Source organism: Nomascus leucogenys, chromosome 16, assembly GCF_006542625.1.
Source record: "Nomascus leucogenys isolate Asia chromosome 16, Asia_NLE_v1, whole genome shotgun sequence".
NCBI classification, from domain to species: Eukaryota; Metazoa; Chordata; class Mammalia; order Primates; family Hylobatidae; genus Nomascus; species Nomascus leucogenys.
The window spans coordinates 5,016,690-5,037,674 of record NC_044396.1 but is presented as its reverse complement, the minus strand read 5'-3'; the positions used below and the strand labels follow the sequence as shown (position 1 = coordinate 5,037,674).

Here is a 20,985-nt window from a genome sequence, read left to right as displayed (position 1 = left end):
TGACACAAAAAATTAACCATCACGTATGTCTAGCAAAGGCAGCATGCTTCCGGAGTCAGCCACTGTAGGGCAGCTTCCTGTTTGGCAAGCAGAGTTCAGGTCATGGCAGAAGTATCAGCTACCTTGGCAGCCCAGTTCCATGGAATGGATTTAGAAATTGTTACTATAAATCCAGCACAGGTTAGTTTCATCTCATGATTCTGTAAGTCACTAATAACCCATAAGCTTCCTTCCTCTCCTCTCCTCTCCTCCCCTCTCGTCTCCTCTCCTCTCCCTCTTTCTCTCTCTTTCTCTCTTTCTTTTCCCTCCCTCCCTCCCTCCCTTCCTTTCCCTCTCTCCTTTTCTTTTTTCTTTTTTTTTTTTTGAGACAGGGTCTTGCTCTGTCACCCAGGCTGGTGTGGTGGCTCAATCACAGCTCGCTCAGCCTCGTCACCCTGGTAAGCCCCTTTCTTTTTAAACTAGCTAAAGCAGATACTGCAGCCAAACTCAAACTGATATACCTTCCTTACACGTGGGGGTGACTTTATGACCCAGTTCTGGCCAATAAAAAAATAAGTGGAAGCAGCCAGGTGCAGTGGCTCACGCCTGTAATCCCAGCACTTTGGGAGGTGGAGGCCGGTGGATCACAAGGTCAGCAGATCAAGACCATCCTGGCTAACATGGTGAAACCCTGTCTCTACTAAAAATACAAAAACTTAGCCAGGCGTGGTGGTGGGCACCTGTATTCCCAGCTACTCGGGAGGCTGAGGCAGGAGAATGGCATGAACCCGGGAGGCAGAGCTTGCAGTGAGCTGAGATCGCGCCACTGCACTCCAGCCTGGGTGACAGAGTGAGACCGTCTCAAAAAAAAAAAAAAAAAAAAAAAATAGTAAGTGGAAGCCCTGATTACACAGAGCTACCATACCAGTCCTGGACTGCCTACTTATGGATTTCTTTTCTTTGCTTTTTTTTTTTTCTTTTTTTTGAGACAGAGTCTCGCTCTGTCACCCAGGCTGGAGTGCAGTGGTGCCATCTCAGCTCACTGCAACCTCTGCCTCCCTGGTTCAAGCGATTCTCCTGCCTCAGCCTCCCAAGTAGCTGAGACTATAGGTGCCCACCACGCCCGGCTAATTTTTTTTGTATTTTTAGTAGAGACGGGGTTTCACTATGTTGGCTAGGCTGATCTTGAACTCCTGACCTTGTGATCCGCCTGCCTTGGCCTCCCAAAGTGCTGGGATTACAGGCGTGAGCCCCCAGCGCCCAGCCTGGATTTCTTTTAGAGAATAAATTCTTAATTTACTAAAGCCACTATAGTTGGGTCTTTCTTATTAGCAGCTGAATGCAATTCCTAACTAATGTAGTAAGCAATGAACAACACCTGCCGTAGCATTAAAAAAAATTTGTGGGCCAGGCATGGTGGCTCACGCCTGTAATCCCAACACTTTGGGAGTCCGAGGAGGGTGGATCACGAGGTCAGGAGATCGAGACCATCCCGGCTAACACGGTGAAACCCCGTCTCTACTAAAAATACAAAAAATTAGCCGGGCATGGTGGCGGGCGCCTATAATCCCAGCTACTTGGGAGGCTGAGGCAGGAGAATGGCGTGAACCTGGGAGGCGGAGCTTGCAGTGAGCCAAGATCGAGCCACTGCACTCCAGCCTGGGCGACAGAGTGAGACTCTGTCTCAAAAAAATAAGTAAAATTTAAAAAAATTAAAAAATAAAAAAAATTTGTGGACCAACTGATGATTGATGAACAAAGGCACTGAAGCGTGAAATAGCTGTGTGTGTGTGTGCACATGTGTTTACTAATAATTAAAATGTAAAATAGGAAGTGGTGGAGGGCAGTGACATACGAAGAGGGTTCATAAATCAAGTTAAGGGGTTAGACTTCATCCTTAGATCATGGGATACCACTGAAGGGATTTGAGCAAGTGTGTTACATCTTCACGTTTGCATTTTTTGATAGGTTACTTGGGTGCAGCCAATACTGAAGGCTGGGAAAACTGTCAAGACTATAAATTATAAGGTAAAAATGATAAATACCTGCAATAATTATTCTTACATACATTTACAAATGTAAGTAAATCAGTAGGGATTTTTGTTTGTTTTTTGTTTTTTTGAGAGGGAGTCTTGCTCCACCGCCCAGGCTGGAGTGCAGTGGCTCAATCTTGGCTGACTGCAACCTCCGCCTCCCAGGTTTAAGCGATTCTCCTGCCTCAGTAGAATCTTGAGTAGCTGAAATTACAGCTCTTGAGTAGCTGAAATTACAGGCACCTGCCACCATGCCTGGTTAATTTTTGTATTTTTAGTAGAGTTGGGTTTTCACCATCTTGGCCAGGCTGGTCTCGAACTCCTGACCTCATGATCCACCCGCCTTGTTTCCCAAAGTTCTGGGATTACAGGTGTGAGCCACTGCACCTGGCCTGGTAGGGAAATTTTTTTAACATGGCATTGCTAAGTCAGAGCGTGTACACTTATAATAGTGGGAGATAATGTCAAATTACATTTAAAAGAGGTTATGCCGCCAACAGTACAAAAGTCCTCATTTCCTCACCTTCACTAATGATGAGTATTTTTTGTTTGTATCATTGACAGGTGAAATATGTTCTTCCACTGCTTTTTAAATGTGTATTTCTTAATTATGCCTGAACTTGTGTATCTTTTCATAAATATATTGGCTGGTTTCTTTTTTTTTCCTTCCTGAAACAGATTCTCATTCTATAGCCCAGGCTGGAGCACAGCGGGACAATCTCGGCTCACTGCAACCTCCACCTCCTGGGTTCAAGCGATTCTCCTGCCTCAGCCTGCTGAGTGGCTGGGATTACAGAAGGCTGCCACCATGCATGGCTAATTTTTGTATTATTAGTAGAGACGGGGTTTCACCATGTTGGCCAGGCTGGTCACGAACTCCTGACCTCAAGTGATCCGCCCACCTCAGCCTCCCAAAGTGCTGGGATTACAGGCGTGAGCCACCGTGCCTGGCCCTGTTTGGTTTCTTTCTATGAACTGCTGTTTGTTACCATTTGTGGAAGTTTTTCTTTTTTAATTTTTTTCGGGGGGAGAGGGGACAGAGTCTCACTCTGTCGCCTAGGCTGGAGTGCAGTGGCTCGATCTTTGCTCCCATTTGTGCAAGTTTCTACTAAGTTGTTGGTGTTTTGCTTTTTTGAAATCTGAGAACTGATTTTATGTAAAGAGATTTACTGCTTTATCGTGTGTTGTGATTTTTTCCTCTGGCTTGTGTTTTGTCTTTTGACCTTGTCTTTTATTTTGTGAATTTATTTTTATGTAGTCAAAATTAGCCATCTTTCCCTTTAAGGCAGCTTGCGGGTTTTTGTGTCACGCTTCGCCTTGCATGTTTAACTCTTCATCGAATGGAGCTAATGAGCCAGGGAAGACACACCTGGCTTGCACTGAGCTGCCTACACGCACTTTCTCAGCTATTATTTCACATCAACTTTGTGAGCTAAGGGGAAGAGGGCAAAAGGCAAGGGAAATGTATTGAGAACAAACCCTATACCAAGTGCTTACCACAGTGAGAGCCCTGCAGCAAAGGACAGTGTTTTCCAACCAAACTAGGGGTGCAAACTCAAGTGCTTTAAGCATTAACAGAGCAGGTAGTCTAGGACAGGAACCAGGCTCTTGGAGCCATACTGTCTGGGCCTGAATCTGGGCTCTGATTAGCTGGACAACACTGGGCAAGTTTCTCAAGACTCTTTCCTAATCCATTTGCAAAGGTCCAGGAAGGTCCTCAGTATCACCACAGTCATTTTGGTGTGTTCTAAACTATAAGGTCAAATAAGTTGGAATACTGAGCAATTAGGTTGTAAACTGTTGATGCAGATAGTCCATCTCTACTGTATAATTGGGTTAAAATGTCCATACCATGACTGGAATGTGAGGAAAATAACGTAGCTTTATGTCCTGTATCCAACCTCATCTTGTTCTAGAATCCTCACTCCTGAAGAGGAAAACCACCTGCCAAACAGATCCCTTTTGATGTTAGTCTCTGTTCATTAAATATTCAGCCAAGTAAAAGATGAAGCGCTATCAATGCTGTTTACACTCAATGGGCTTCCTGCCTGTCCTTCTCCATCGATCCCTAGATGGCTTCAGGGAGCAGTTGTGAATCAAAAGGACATGGAGGGAGGGACTGCAGGCTCCCATGCTGTCTGTCCTCTGGGTCTAGACTGCACTCTGACATAGTGTGTCTGTCACTACCTGGTCCTTCAGGGTCATGCTGGCACCCACTGCTGAGATCCTGCGTCCTGCTTACAATCTCCCCTTTTAGGGGCCCTGTACGCTGCGGCCTCCCGTGTCCTGGCATCCTGGCCTGAGTACTCTCAGCAGCTTGTGACCTGTGGCAGCCTGCGGTGTGGGGCTGCCCTCAGGACCCTCCCTCAGCCATTGCTCATCTTGCCTGCCCAGGGTGTGGCTCTGGGCAGAATCTAGGGCTTTGTTGGGCTTTGTCTAGAGAACTGTGGCAAGGTCAGCCCTTGTCTCCAATTTGTCATTACCCCACACTTCCCTATTCTTCTCAAGGTGGACACCAGTGGAGGTTGACACCTCCACTACCTCTCAGTGCCTTGGCCTCCCTTCCCTGTTAGCACCTTTAGTAAAACTCCATTTATAGACCTCCAATCTTGGCGCTTATACATAGAGGGCAGCTTTTGGAACTTAGAATTCCATTTTCTCTCTTCATGAAGTCTGAAATTTAAGTCTATTATCTTGCTTGCTAGGGACTCTCAAAGTTATTTTTGCATTTTCATTTCTTTTTTTTGAGACAGAGTTTTGCTCTCATCACCCAGGCTGGAGGGCAATGGTGCAATTTCCACTTACTGCAACCTCCGCCTCCTGGGTTCAAGCGATTCTCCAGCCTCAGCCTCCCAAGTAGCTGGAATTATAGGCAACCGCCACCACGCCCAGCTAATTTTTGTATTTTTAGTGGAGATGGGGTTTCACCATGTTGGCCAGGCTGGTTTCCTGGACCTCAGGAGATCCACCACCTCGGCCTCCCAAAGTACTGGGATTACAGGCATGAGCCACTGCGCCCAGTCTATTTTTGCATTTTCAAAGGCGTACAGTGACTTCATTCTAGGAGGAATCTGCCCTTAACCAAGAGGCCCTTAAGTCAATGAGTTAGAGAGGCTGAAGGCCACAGATCAGTTTAGTAATGAAAAATATATTATCTCCTCCCTTCTCTAAACTGCTGCATGCCCTAAGGATATTTACTAATGTGAGAGTCCCTAACTCAGCTGGGTGCGGTGGCTCACACCTGTAATACCAGCACTTTGGGAGGCCCAAGTATGTGGATCACTTGAGGTCAGGAGTTCGAGACCAGCCTGGCCAATATGGTGAAACCCTGTCTCTACTAATAATACAAAAATTAGCCAGGTTTGGTGGCACGTGCCTGTAATCCCAGTACTCAGGAGGATGAGGCAGGAGAATCACTTTAACCTGGGAGGCAGAGGTTGCAGTGAGTCCAGATTGTGCCACTGCACTTCAGCCTGGGTGACAGAGTAAAACTGTTTCTAAAACAAACAAACAAACAAAAAGTCCCCAACTCATCGCCTATTAAGAAGTAGAAGCTAGGTCTTTTGGTAGGATCTATTTCTTCTTCAACCTCTTCTTACCTCCCCTTTACCCCTTCCTCAAGTTTGATTAAACCTCCATCTTGAAAAATAATGGGAGGCTGAGGCAGGAGAATGGCGTGAACCCGGGAGGCAGAGCTTGCGGTGAGCCGAGATCGAGCCACTGCACTCCAGCCTGGGCAACAGAGCGAGACTCCGTCTCAAAAAAAAAGAAAGAAAAATAAGCTCTTAACTCCCACCACTGAACCATACTGTCCATTCCTGCAAGAAGCTCTATTTCTTGTCAACAAAGAAAAGGAATGTGCTAATGTAAGCAAAGTGTGTATCCCTAGAGTGGCCACAAGTCTGGGTGGGCTCACATAGGTTAGGGGAAGAGGAGAGACCAGTAGTCATTGCTTATGGCAAGTTTTCTGTCTTCTGTTAAGCCATCTCCACTACCACCATCACCCTAGACATTGTCCAGTGTCCAGTCTCTGGCACTGACTGGCTGGAGAGGAAAACAGACCACCTGGGCCCAGTCTTCATCACACCAGGTGTGGCTGCTCTCTGGACCTCTCAGACCGAGTGTGGCTCAGCACTGGCAGCTTTAGTTGTTCTGATCTGGTTCTAAAGTCAGGTCTCCTCTTTGAGACAGTCTCTCCTATGTGTCCCTATAACCACACACCTATAGCAGGACTGGACACTTCTGGAACTGGCCTCTTCTTTCTAAATGGGGGATCTGAAAATAGCTTCGCACCTTTCCTGCTCTCTTGACTCGCCTGCCTCTGCCATTGCATACCATTATTTTTACTTGATTGTAGCCCATATTTCAAGATGACTCTGGTACAGGGTCTTATGGCCGCAAGGTGGTACAGATGTTCTACACACAGAGTAGGGACAATCTTGCATAGGCCTACTTTTTAAAAATACAGCTTAATTAATTTTTTTTTTTTTTCCTGAGACAGGGTCTTACTGTCTCCTAGGCTGGAGTGCAGTGGCACAATGATGGCTCACTGCAGCGGCACAATGATGGCTCACTGCAGCCTCCACCTTCTGGGCTCAAGCAATCCTCCTACCTTAGTCTCCTGAGTAGCTGGGACCACAGGCACACGCCACCATTCCCGGCTAATTTTTTAATTTTTTTGTAGAGATGGGTTCTCACTACGTTGCCCAGGCTGGTCTTCAACTCCTGGCCTCAAGTGATCCTTCCGTCTCAGCCTCCCAAAGTGCTGGGATTACAGGCATGAGCCACTGCACCTGGCCTTAAAAAATTTTTTGTTCCACATCATATATCCATCTACATAAACAATTAAGCTACTTTGGCCAGGTGCAGTGGTTCACGCCTGTAATCCCAGCACTTTGGGAGGCTGAAGCGAGCAGATCACTTGAGGTCAGGAGTTCGAGACCAGTCTGGCCAACATGGTGAAACCCTATCTCTACTAAAATCACAAAAATTAGCTGGGTATGGTGGCGGGTGCCTGTAGTCCCAGCCACTCAGGAGGCTGAAGCAAAAGAATCGCTTGACCCCGGGAGGTGGAGGTTGCAATGAGCCAAGATGGTGCCACTGCATTGCAGCCTGGGCAACAGAGGGAATTCTGTCTCAAAAAACAAAACAAACAAACAACAACAACAACAAAAAACGCAATTAAGTTACCTTAGTAATAGCACACATTTAACATAAGTTAGTGATTTCAGAGTCTATCTGAAAATAAAAATGATTAAAATAAATTTTTCTTTGGACATCACATTGCTTGAAATGGCCCCCAGTTTCTAATGGCTAAAAAAAATGAAGATGAGTGATTAAAGTTCATCCCTAGGACATACTTCTTGGCCCTGGGAGGGCAGGAATGCATGAGATTCTTTAGTAACATTCATATGCACAAGAAATGACTACTGACATAATCTTTAATAGTTAGGATTATTCTTCAGTTTATTATTTAAAACCTTATGACAGCTAAAATGCTAAGGTATAAATTATAATGAAAGCATTTGAGTGACTGAGGTATATTTCACTGAGCTGGTTTGTCTTATGAGTTGAAATCAAGACTTGTATAAACGTAAAAAGAGAAACCTTTCCCAGGTTTATGTAGTTAGGTAAGAATACTTAATGTCCCTCATTCCCAACTGTGCTGCAGTGCCATCTGTGCAGTGCTCAGAGTCTATAGGCAGCAAATCTACAGGATTTAAGCAACATTTATTTTTCAGTACAACAGCTGCATATAAGACCACCAGCTAGCAGTACATAACAAAAGTACATATTATCTTTGAGATACACAGCTTTACAGTATTTTCCTAGTGCTTTTAAAATTTTACAATCTTAGCTTTTGAGTTCTTTTAAAATGACAACAGAAACAAAATGAAAAAATCCAAAGTGCATGTTATCAGAGAAAAACAGCAATACTACACTGTGTCTTACATCATCAGGGAAATCAGGTATCAATCACATCCTTCAGCCATAATAGGCTGGAGTGCAGTGGCATGATTATGGTTCACTGCAGCCTCAATCTCCCAGGCTCAGGCAATCCCCTCACCTCAGCCTCCTGAGTAGCTGGCACTACAGGCACACACACCAAGCCCTGCTATTTTTTTTGTATTTTTAGTAGAGAAGGAAAGGGTTTCACCATGTTGCCCAGGCTGGTCTCGAACTTCTGACTTCAAGTTATCCTCCCACCCTGGCTTCCTAAAGTGCTGGGATTACAGGCATGAGCCACCTCGCCTGGCCACCAGCAATGATTTTAAAAAACTCGGCCGGACGCGGTGGCTGACGCCTGTAATCCCAGCACCTTGGGAGGCTGAGGTGGGTGGATCACAAGGTCAGGAGATCAAGACCATCCTGGCTAACATGGTGAAACCCCATCTCTACTAAAAATACAAAAAAATTAGCTGGGCGTGGTTGGGGGCACCTGTAGTCCCAGCTACTTGGGAGGCTGAGGCAGGAGAATGGCGTGAACCTGGGAGGCGGAGCTTGCAGTGAGCTGAGATCGTGCCACCGCACTCCAGCCTGGGCGACAGAGCAAGACTCTGTCTCAAAAAAACAAAACAAAACAAAAAACAAACAAAAAACTCATTAATTTGTCACCAGGTTAAGAAAGAATCTGCTAGTGCTAGAGGAGTCAAAGTTCATAGCTTTTCAAATGAAATACACAATTGATATAGTTTGCAGTAACCCACACATAGTAAGAAAAGAGCATTTAGATTAAGCCATCTCTCAAAATATCTAATATATAAATTGAGATCAGAAGCAGTCTGATTTGTGGTTTCTTCTCCCTGCCAGCTAATAAGAACAATACAATTATACATAGAGCCAACAAGCCACTTGTCTTATAATGTCATGATAACAAATACAAATCATGTGTTCATTTCTAAGTGAATCATGTTGGCCACTGTAAAGAGATGTTTTGTGTGTATTAGATTATTTCCTCAGTGGTGGCTCATGCCTGTAATCCCAGCTGTTTGGGAGGCTGAGGTGGGTGGATCACTTGAGGCCAGGAGTTTGAGAACAGCCTGGACAACATGACAAAACCCCATCTCTACCCAAAATACAAAAATTAGCTGGGCATGGTGGCGCGCCTCTGTAATCCCAGCTACTCGGGAGGCTGAGGCAGGAGAATCGCTTGAACCTGGGAGGTGGAGATTGAAGTAAGCTGGGATCTCGCCACTGCACTTCAGCCTGGGCAGCACAGTGAGATTCCATCTCGAAAAACAACAGAGGCTGGGCGCCATGGCTTGCGCTTGTAATCCCAGCACTTTGGGAGGCCGAGGCAGGTGGATCACTTGAAGTCAGGAGTTCGAGACCAGCCTGGCCAACATGGTGAAACCCTGTCTCCTTCTAAAAATACAAAACTTAGGTGGGCATGGTGGTACATGCCTGTAGTCCCACTTACTCAGGAGGCTGAGACACGAGAATCGCCTGAACCCAAGAGGTGGAGGTTGCAGTGAGTGGAGATTGTGCCACTGTACTCTAGCCTGAAAAACAGAGGGAGACTCTGTCTCAAAAAAAAAAAAAAAAAAAAAAAAGACACCATGGGAAAAAAGAAGCTAACACCAAGTAGGTATCTATCGTCTAAAAAGATTTTCAAAAGTAGCTTCAGTGTTTGTTAAATATCCAAAGAGAGAAACGCAAATTTAACAGACTAATTTTCAAATTAGTACTTTATTTTTATAAATACCTCTTATCGTGACCATTCACCATTAAAGCATTAAAACAGCATGCTCCTTTGAATCTTTGAGTGAAAATATGCAATTTCTCCTCTGTAATTTTCCAACATACCAAAATCTACCACCATAGCTAGCAATTTAATAAAATGTTACAAAAATCTGTAACAAATACACTTCTTTGGCATTAACACAACTTGTAACTGGATGAGAAGAATTAAAAAGCAGTACCATCAAAGGCAAAGCTCTACTAACCATTTAACAAGATGACTTAGAAGTCTAATTATTCAACACAGTTTTTCCCCCAGTTAAATGCTTTAAAAACTAGCCAAACTAATAAATCTTAAGAATTGTTAGCAAGAAAATAATTTTTCTGAAATTCTTGCTGTTAAATTTAGTGTTTACAATTCAGTTTGAGGTAACTTTAAGGAAGTTTTGATTTCATTCCTTAGGATAAAGATTCTTTATAGCACTTCTTATGTCAATAACTTATAATAGTGAATGGCTGAATCCAAATCTCATTTTACTTTTTATTTCTTTCCATGAGTAGGTAAATATGTTTACAAATATTTAAATATGCAAGTACTTTTCTACATATTAATATGTAGAGAACTTTTATTATATATCTTTCTTGCAAAAAGATATGCTTCTGTCACATTATGAGTATATTCACATTAAAACAATAAAACTGGGCCAGGCACAGTGGCTCTTGCCTATAATCCCAACACTTTGGTAGGTGAGGCGGGAGGATTTTTTGAGCCAGGATTTCAAGAGTAGCCTAGGCGACACAGTGAGACTCCATCTCTACAAAAAAATAAAAGAATTAGCCAGGTGTGGTGACATGCACCTACATTGTGAACTCTGCTGTCCGCTGACACCTGGTCTCCTGTTCACACTGGACTGCAGGGACTCCCAGTGCCTTCCACAAGTTGCAAACACTGTAAGATACAGAATGACCCTCTAGGAAGGTGACCAATGGTTTGTCCTCTGAGCAAACCATTTCTAATACTCCAAGCAAGTTTTCTAAGAGGGAAAAATAACTACTTATTGAATTTATTGCACCATCATATTACTGCAACAGTTTTCTTCAATTGAAATGGCATCTTAGACCAACTTAAGCACAGTATGGTTTTCACAAAAATGGAATACTGGTATATTATAAACACAGATTTTTATCTTTTTAAACTAGGAAGACTGCACCAATAGATATGAACTTTTCTGTTTGTAATAGATACACTATAGCAATATCTATATTGCATTCTTTAGCTATATACACAATTGTTTGCTTTCATGTGACTTCTTTTTTCTAATAATTTCTCTTGCACTATATAGTAGTGACTCTCACACTGAACAGATAAGCTGTGTGTTTTATATAACACTGATTATTTCATTCCACATTTAGACAGATAAACCCGAACATCCAACTATGGGTTCACATGTAAACTTTCAGAAATTTTGTTATGTCTCATATAATAAATATAGAATTATGTCACAGTATTTAAAAACAATAGCCACCACTTCTACCAGCCTCCATCAGGGGAGAGCCTAAGGCTGTGAGTCTGTTGGAGTGTTGTCATGATTTGCTTTTTCTCCAGAAACAGAATGCTTCAGAAATTGACCAGTAGCACCGATGTACAATCTTGATCGCATGGGCCATTTCTGAAAAAGATTATTTCAGCAAGAATTCAAAAGTTAGTATCTATGGCATATATTAACATGGCCTACAATGTTAAAGATTGCAAATAGCCCAATGCAAATGCAATATTATGTAGCTAATAACAATTATAAGTATGAAGTATAAGAAACAACATGAAAAAATGTTTATTAATGCTAACAGTAAAAAAAAAAATATACTCAGACTTTGATTAACATTTTAGAAGTAATATGTGTGCTTATGGACAAGAACTGCAAGAAATCATGAAAAATAAATATAGTTAAAGTGTAGAAAAATATATCTGCCCATAATGTTTTAATTTTAAACTAAACCTAAAGCAAAATTAAGCCTAAAACTAGATCCTTGGCTTTAAAAATATTTTTAAACGTTCCAATTTTAGTATATGTGCTGCCGAAGTGAGCAGTATATTTTAAAAAGTTCTATGTGGTATTATGTGTCTATACGTGTCAAAGGACCACAGTGAAAAGTGTCAACTATCTATACATTTTTTTTTTTTTTTTTTTTGAGATGGAGTCTCGCTCTGTCACCCAGGCTGGAGTGCAGTGGCACGATCTCGGTTCGCTGCAACCTCCATCTCCTGGGTTCAAGCGATTCTCCTGCCTCAGCCTCCTGAGTAGCTAGGATTATAGGCGCATACCACCACGCCTGGCTAATTTTTGTATTTTTAGTAGAGACAGGGTTTTACCACATTGGCCAGGTCGGTCTTGAACTCCTGACCTCAAGTGATCCACCTGCCTCAGCCTCCCAAAGTGCTGGGATTACAGGCGTGAGCCACCAAGCCCAGCCCCATCTATGCATCTTATCTAGCTAAAAAACGATATCTAGAAGTCATAAATATTAGACTATTTGGTATGATACTAAGAGAACATCCTGATTAAATGTCTGTATGTATTGACATCATCTAGCTCTAACCTTTTGGTAATCATCACATTTGAATTACTGATGGTGATTTTTCTAAATTCATCTTTATGATGGGCAATCTCTCAAACAATATAATTTATTGCCAGACAGACACGATGATGAAAAAGCATATTATATGAGTAGTTCTTTCAGAATAAAACTCTTTTGGGAGGGAGGCAGGTGTCATATAATCAGTTAAGTTCTAAGATCCTTAGAATACTACTTTTGTTTTTTTAATACAGAGAAGGACTGAAAAAAAAAAATACAACTCCTAAAGGTCAGCAATCTGGTCCCACACTCTCCAGGGAGCAAGTGCTGCCTTATGTAAGCAGGCTACCTATCTTCATCAGCGAACACACACAGGCCAACTGCTAGTTACATAGCACCATAAAATGTTTTTAAATGCCTGGCAGATAATCCACAGTGCTCAAATAGAGGTACAATTATTAACATGCCAAAGAACATTAAGAGTTCTGGGTTCGCAACCCAAGTTGCTAATATTAGACTCACCCAGAAAACTTTAAATAAATACTGATGGCAAAGTCACACCCCAGACCAATTAAGTCAGAATGGACTATTACTTCTGTTACAGAATTAATAGAATGTAAGCAGAGTTAGATCTTAGATGGAATAATATAAACTCTCATTGCATTTATGAGCACAGTTATTTTCACCTAAACTGGGACTCCAAATGTAAAACATAGCCATAAAGAATAAGTGGGCATGTGATACTATCTGGAAAGTTTTGTTCTGTGGCAACCAACCAAAGTCCTAATTTTTATTTTTTAAATTTATTTTATTATTTTTTTATGAGACAGGGTCTCATTCTGCTGCACAGGCTGGAGTGGTAGTGGTGTGATCATGGCTCACTGCAGCTTAAACCTGCTGGGTTCATGCAATCTTCCTGCCTCAGCTTCCTGAGTTAGGACTACAGGTGCGTGCTATGACGCCAGGCTAATTAAAGACTTGGTTTTTTGTTTGTTTGTTTGTTTTTTTGCAGAGGCAGAGTCTCACTATGTTGCTTTGAGTTCAAGGGTGGTCTTGAACTCCTGGGCTCAAGTGATCCTCCTGCCTCAGCCTCCCAAAGTGCTGGGATTACAGGTGTGAGGCACCATGCCTGGACTCAATTTTTTAAAATAATACATATTCATTCCTATACATTCTAGGTGTATCATTGTCAGTGGTCCTGTTCCTGGGATCTTTGCCAAAGATAAACTAATGTGTTTTTTATTCTTATTTTTTTTGAGACGGAGTCTTGCTCTGTCACCCAGGCCGAAGTGCAGTGGCAGATCTTGGCTCACTGCAACCTCTGCCTCCTGGGTTCAAGTGATTCTCCTGCCTGAGCCTCCCAAGTAGCTGGGATTACAGGCATGTGCCACCACGCCCAGCTAATTTTTGTATTTTTAGTAGAGATGGGGTTTTGCCATGTTGGCCAGGCTGGTCTCGAACTCCTGACCTCAAGTGATCCGCCCTCCTCAGCCTTCCAAAGTGCTGGGATTACAGTGTAAGCCACCATGCCCAGACAAACTAATATGTTTTAGAAACTGGAGTGAGGTTTATCTGATATATCAAGATCTGGCATTGTTATATCAGATTAAAGTCCTTCATTATACTGAAGACCCCAGTGCTGTAGTGTTACAGACTGAATGTTTGTGTCCCTCCAAAATGCACATGTTGAAGCTCTTACCTCCAAGGTGATGGGATTTAGAGACCAGGCCTTTGGGAGGTAAAAAGAGTTAGATTAGCTCATGAGGGACTACTACCAATTTAAGAAGAGGAAAATCGGGCCGGGGGCAGTGCTCATGCCTGTAAGCCCAGCACTTTAGGAGACTGAGGCGGGCAGATTACAAGGTCAAGAGATCAAGACCATCCTGGGCAACATGGGAATCGCTTCAACTCAGGAGGTGGAGGTTGCAGTGAGTCCAGATCGCACCACTACACTCCAGCCTGACGACAGAGCAAGACTCCGGCTCAAAAAAAAAAAAAAAAAAAAAAAAAAAAAAAAAAAAAAAAAAGGCTGGATGCAGTGGCTCACGTAATCCCAGTACTTTGGGAGGCCCAGGTAGGTGGATCACCTGAGGTCAGGAATTCGAAACCAGCCTGGCCAACATGGTGAAACCCTGTCTCTACCAAAAATACAAATATTAGCTGGGCATGGTGGTGGGTGTCTGTAATCCCAGCTACTTGGGAGGCTGAGGCAGAAGAATCGCTTGAACCCAGGAGGCGGAGGTTGCAGTGAGCCGAGATCACGCCACTGTACTCCAGCTTAGGCAATAAGAGTGAAACTCCATCTCAAAAAAAAAAAAAAAAAAGGAATCTCTCTCTCTCTCTCAGTGTACGTGTAGAGGCCAAGTGAGAACACAGAGAGAAGTGGGCCATCTACAAGCTAGCAAGATAGCCCTTGCGAGGAACTAAACCCTGCATCTTGATGTTGGATTTTCCAGTCTCCAGACTGCGGGAAAGTAAATTTCTGTTGTTTAAAAGAGCCAGTCTGTGGTATTTTGTTATGGCAGCCTGAGCAGACTAATACACATAGTGAATAGTGTAGTACAGATATCAACTTTAAGTGCAGAATTTGTGGCTACATTATATACCAGTGCTTTGAAACCTTTTACCTGCCCAATTTTCATAAGCATAAAAATCTCATGCTCAAATGTCAAATGTAAATTGAGAATTATATGAACTAAATACACTTGAAAGCAAATAAAATTAAAATACTACTGAATGCTCTACTGGTGGTCCTCTTACATGCTATCCAGGTCCCACTGTGTTAAGAATTGCTAAAAAAAAAAAAAAAAAAAAAAAAATTGCTCTAAATCATTCAGCCAAGTGTGGAGACAAATGAAGGCGTCTATTTCTTTCATCCTTGCTAGGATAAAATTAACGAAGCAAACCTAAAACTGTATATGTGGAATTTTGCCTCCTTTTTCATAGATTAATAAAATAAATGTTCTTTTTTAAGAATGTTGTGTCCTTGATTTTCAAAAAGGCTTGTAATGATTTTATTGAACTTAATTTAATGTAGACACACAGTTTTAAGAGTCTGAAATTAAAATGTACATAGAATATTGGTTAGGTTGCATGTCATCACGATGCCAAAAAAGCCAGTTGACTGATTTACATTTTCTTTTCAACAGTTTGTTTCAGGATTGTGCAGATTAACACAATCCTTACTTAGCTCTACTTTCCCTAATAGGGTATTTTTAAAACCATTTACTGTAGTTTCATTAAGCTTAGAACATTTAGCAAACTCATAATTAACTAGAACTGAACCTGAAACTGAAGACCTTAAAAATCTCAGCTCTTGGGAGGCTGAGGTGGGTGGATCATGAGGTCAGGAGATCGAGACCATCCTGGCCAACGTGGTGAAACTCTGTGTCTATTAAATACAAAAATTAGCCAGGTGTGGTGGCGCACACCTATAGTCCCAGCTACTCGGGAGGCTGAGGCAGGGGAATCACTTGAACCTGGGAGGCGGAGGTTGCAGTGAGCTGAGATCGCACCACTGCACTCCAGCTTGGGTGACAGAGAGAGACTCCATCTCAAAAAACAACAACAACAAAAAAAGCACTTAATTAAGTGACTCAAAAGTAACAAAACCCTGTTATCTATTTTTTTCAATTATTGTTTACCTATCATAGACAATGATTATTAAATAAGGGGCATGATAATAAAGTCATCTGTGTTTTTCTGCCAATGTAGAGATCTGAAATACATTCCTGTTTCTTAGAGAATCACTGCCTTTTGGGCAGCTGATGCTGATGGAAATAAATTGCTCATACCCCACAGGGATTAAAAACTGCCATTTCAGGCTATGCACCAGGTTCCCAGTCTCTTAAACTTCCAGTTTCATTTGAGATGTTTGTTTTCTTTTTTGAGACAGGGTCTTGCTCAGTTGCCCAGGCATGCAGTGGTGCAATGTAGCCGCAATCTCTTGGGCTCAAGCAGTCCTCTCGCATAAGCCTCCCCAGTAGCTGGGACTACAGGTGCACACATCACAGCCACCTAATTTTTAAGATTCTTAGTAGAGAGGAAGTCTTGCTATGAAATGCTCTTAAAGTAAATCCCCAACAGTGGTAATGTACTAACAATACTGATAATAAGGACTGATGATTCAAAATAATGGCCTTGAAATATTTGTTAAAAATCTTTGATCATCAGGGTAAGACCTAACACTATGTTGTAAGGCAGAAAAATGAAGTCATTTTAGAACACTTTTACAAAACAATAGTTTATAATGAGCCTTTAGTTGACCATAAAAGTATAGTTAGGATATTTTAATTTCTTTCACATTAATCAAAGGTAGACAATGTTTAAACATTTTGGTAGTGTCTGTAAAATAATGTGTTAACAGTTAACAGGCGGTTTCAATTATGTACATAACATCTCTTTCCTCTGAACTTCCGTAGCACATAATTATAGTTCTTTTATGGAAAATATAACATTCTCCCTTCCAACACTCTTATTTGTTTCTTTGTGTTTGTCTCAATAATATGTTCATATAGGAAAGGGACTGAGTCTTATTAATTGTGTTCACTCCCCTAAAATAGTGCTTTGCACATAGTAGGAATTTAATAAATGTTTGATTTTAAAACATGCTTGATTTTAGTCACTTGTTCAAGCAACATTAATTTCATTAAAAAAAATCTTTGGCTTTGTATCATTATCTCTAGAGTTGTCTTTTAAAATAAAAACAATCAATATTTACAAATAAAAAGTTATGATTACAAAAACATTTGGTACATGAATCAAGTGCAAAAAGACGCTTGCTATGCTTATTGTTACATGGAAATGCCGCTTCTAACATTATTCATTCAAAAAAAGCATTCCAAGAAAATAAGTTGAAAAGCATCTTGACTTCTCATTCTGAATTATATCTCCCATAAAGTATATAACAGATGCTCTTCGTATTACAATCTACTTAACGTTAAAATAAACTTCCTTAGAGTATATGGCAAATGTCAAGTCAAAAGAAATTTAATATTAATGGTATATTCGAATAGCAATCTAATGAACACGGTAATACAAAACCCCTTAATAATGACTTTTCTGCTGAGATTATAAAACTTACAAATGAAATAAGGTCTATCGTAATTATAAATAATATTTCATGTCTTCATATTTAATATTGAAATCATTTAAGTCTATCATTATGATTATATTTGCAAAGTAAATTTTGTTAAACCTTACCACAGAATTGTAAGTTCAGTTAATATCAGAGGGTGTGCTTTACCATATTAAATAATTTATTGAACACTGATATACTTAAAGCTAAGTCTTAATTCTTAACTTTGCATTTGTGTGTGTGTGTGTGCACGCGCATGTGGCCAAATATTTCAGGGTGGTGGAGCCAAAACTGAAAATTTAGGTTTAGCAAGTAATGAGATGATGCATTTGGAACAGAAAAATCAGCGTAAGGTTTCAAAACAATAAAATCTAGAAGAGGAGGATGATGCAAAAACTGAATACTGCAATAGGTAACGAAGCATAATCATATATACCATGTTAAGTGAAAACTGTGACCATTTTACCAATATGTAAAGAAATTACGCAAAATGGATTCTCTTGTCTAATTTTGTACATTACAGACTTTGAATTTAGTAATCAATTCACTCAACATACATGCCAATCTATTACGAACGTATTTAAAAACACTGTAGTTTTTTCTAACACTTTTGGTAGCTGTCAAGTCTATGATATTTAACCTTAAATTTTACTCCATAGAGATGCAGAATGGTCTCATTTGTTCTTATTAGTTTTACCAAAAAATTTCAACAGTGTTTTCCTAGAATCATTTAGGGCCATTACTCCAGTGAAATCTTACAAATATCCCATAAAAATCAATGAAAGCGTAATTATGTAAATAAAAGATGCTTAAAAACTCTCAGAGGGTCATACATACAACTCAGATATTAAACATTATCAGGATGTGCAACCAAGCCCCCATTTCTCACCTTGGAAGGCACACAAATCCTACGGAGGCATCCTGTAAGGGGCCTGCGAGACTCTTACTCAAGCCAACCCGGCTTTAAACGCCTCACCAGCCACCTGTGAACCCCGGAGCAGGCTCTCGCGGCGGGGACCTTGCCACCAGTACCCTCGCGGGCCGAGGTCGTTCTCCCGGTCGGCTTCCCGCCTCACCCGAAAAGGAATGAGAACATCTACCCAAGATCGTGACTGGCAGGGCAGATCAAGGTGTCCTGGTCTCGGCCCCAGCCCCGCGGTGCGCCACGCCCGCTTACCTTGACCGGGTGCAGGTAGCCATCGCCGCGCAGGGCGCCCAACCCGGGGTCCGCCGTCGCCTCGGCGTCGTCCTGCAGGCTGCGGGTGAGGTGCGCGATGTAGGTGGTGGCCAGCAGCAGCACGTCCAGCTTGGACAGCTTGGTGTCGGGCGGCACGGACGGCAGCGTGCGCTGCAGCTCCAGGAAAGCGTGCCGCAGGGTCTGCACCCGGCTGCGCTCCCGCGCCGCATTCGCCGCCGCCGGCCGCCCGCTCCCGGAACGCGAGCCGCCCCCGGGGCCTGCCGGCCCCGGCTCAGTCCGCCCGGGACTCGAGTCGCGGATGGCGGCGGCCCGGGGCGCGGGCTCGGCGCTGGCGCTGAGGGGGCTGCCCGCTGGGCGGCCGCGGTCCATGGCAGCTTCCCGCGCCGTGCGCGCTGCAAAGGACCGAAGGTGCGGTGAGGCCGGGTGGCGGTCGGGCTTAACCCGAGAGGCGCAGCCCCCTGGTTCTCCCCGTGCTCCCACCAGCAGCCCCACGGGGCTGAGGGCGCTCTCAAGCGAGCTCGTTTTGCCTGTGACGCGTTTTGCTTCCCGACGTCTGGGGAGAGTTGCGGGACTCCGGAGTTCTTGGGCTTCCTAGAAGGATAAGAAGAGGCGCAGTGCCGGCTTTGCTTTTCAGGGGCAAATTAAGCAAAAGGTCTACTCTACCCGGGAAGAAAGATCTCGGAAGCACAGCTCGGGATCAGCACCCGTTCGCGCTTTGATGACTTTATCCAACCCAGCGCGCACGAGAGGTGGCGCGGCTCCTTCTCGCCGACGCCGCGGAAAACCACGGCTCACCAGCCGCCCTCGGCCTTTCACGCCAGGGGGAATTTCTGCCCGAGGAGTGGGGGACCCTTAGCCTCACCTCGGAGTACGGCACCCGCCACCGTTCCGAGCCCGGGAGCCGCGCAGTACGCGTCTGACGGGCCCCTCACCTTTCCTGGAGCGGCTGAGTGGAGCTCCGCTCCGTCGTGCGGGCTGGCGAGGGGCGTGGAGCAGGGTCTGTGTGGCCAGGGCCGCGCTGGTCACTCCATCCTCGTCCGGCCAAAGCCCAAGTCGACGGCTGCTTCCAACCTCCGCGGGTTGTGACTTTTATGCGGGCGCCCCGGGGCCAGGCGTGGGTGCTCCGACCGGCTAAGGCAGGTCGGGCGGAGGACCTCGCCCACCCGAGGGGCTACGCTGGGGGGCTGAGGCGGCTTAGAGGGTCATTAATCAAACCGCCCGGCGGGGCGGGCTCAGGGGGCGGGGCGTCCTCCTGGCCCCGCCCCTCGGTTCAGCGCCTCACGCTGCTTTCCCCGAGGCGCCTCGCTGAGGGCGGCGTGTGGAGAGTTTGAGGTTGTCTGCCGCCGGCTCCAGTGGGGCCGGGCTGGAGGCCGCGGGTGAGGCCTGTGGTTAACCTCGCGCTGCCGAGGTCCTACCTCCTTGGATCCAGTCTGCTTCCAGGCCGCTTCTAGGCCGGTGCCCAGCTGAGGCGTTAACGCTGCCGTTTGGTTGAGCGTGACTTTTAGGCTCTGTGAGGAAAAGTCGAGCGCGCAACATCGAGGCGCTTAGCCGTTTGTTCTACCACAAGGTAAAAGATTCATGCTGCCCTAGTTACCCTAAAGCTGGGAGATACACTGCACTTCCTACCAGACCCCGAATGCTCTCAGTGTCTGTAATTCTTTAAGAAGTTTCTAGAGCAGACAGCCCTTGGATCGTGGGCGCTTCTCCCCGGGGACGCGGACCCTGCTGACCGCCTCCGCTGCCCCCGCAGGGGCCACCGCTCTTTAATTATTTGGGCGAAACATTCTTTTCTGGTTTTGCACTTGTGGACCCACGGGAAGCGTGACTTGCAGCGAGGCAGGACCCGATCCCAGGCTTCTTTAGAAAGCGGACGCTGCGCCCCAAGGCCTGTTCAGAGTCGCCCCAGGAAGCCGTGGGCCCCCGGCCGCCCCAATCCGCAGCGGTTTCTGTAGGTCCTGGACCCGTCGCCTTCGTAGGTGAAATCTGAGTACTTTCCAGCAACATAATTAGAACACACTCGAAACAATGCCTGCAGTTCTCAGAGTAGGACATTTTCTGTTTTTGTGTTTGAGACAGGGTCTCTGTCGCCCAGGCTGGAGTGCAGTGGTGCCATCTCGGCTCACCTCAGCCTCCAACTCCCGGGCTCAAGCCAAGAGCAGGATATTTTCTTATATTCTTTGGGGTCAAACGGAATATCAAATTTAAAATGTCACTAAAGAAACGGCGCTCTTGTATATGCACCATCATTTCATACTTTCCAGTAGATTTCTAAGTTGGAACTACTGTAACCAAGCCGTCAGCAGTCCTGGTGGCACTATTTGGATGTACTGGCCCACAAATTAAGTACATTAGTGAGTCAGAATCGTACTTAGGCTTTCATCTCAATTCCCACCCAATAACTGTAATTAGATTTACACTTTAGAAAGAAGTACACCGATATTCTA

The 20,985-nt window shown here is 44.0% G+C and overlaps 1 protein-coding gene across 1 annotated transcript; it reads right to left on the bottom strand.

Annotated features, from left to right (window-relative positions):
• Positions 1-9,682: 9,682 nt before the first annotated feature.
• TCF24 (transcription factor 24) lies at positions 9,683-19,737 on the bottom strand. Its single transcript, XM_003274797.2, has 4 exons — positions 19,474-19,737; positions 19,022-19,132; positions 18,521-18,933; positions 9,683-11,362 (listed from the first exon to the last, which is right to left on the bottom strand). Exons 3-4 carry the CDS (start codon positions 18,908-18,910, stop codon positions 11,249-11,251), a joined length of 504 nt encoding a protein of 167 aa, XP_003274845.2. The 5' UTR covers positions 18,911-18,933; positions 19,022-19,132; positions 19,474-19,737; the 3' UTR covers positions 9,683-11,248.
• Positions 19,738-20,985: the final 1,248 nt, after the last annotated feature.

Excerpts from the sequence above, each read along its gene's own strand:
- TCF24 (XM_003274797.2), bottom strand. The coding sequence starts at position 18,910 with ATGGACCGCGGCCGCCCAGCGGGCAGCCCCCTCAGCGCCAGCGCCGAG. Across the intron at positions 11,363-18,520 it reads GCTACCTGCACCCGGTCAAG|AAATGGCCCATGCGATCAAG; the intron begins GTAAGCGGGCGT and ends AATCTTTTTCAG.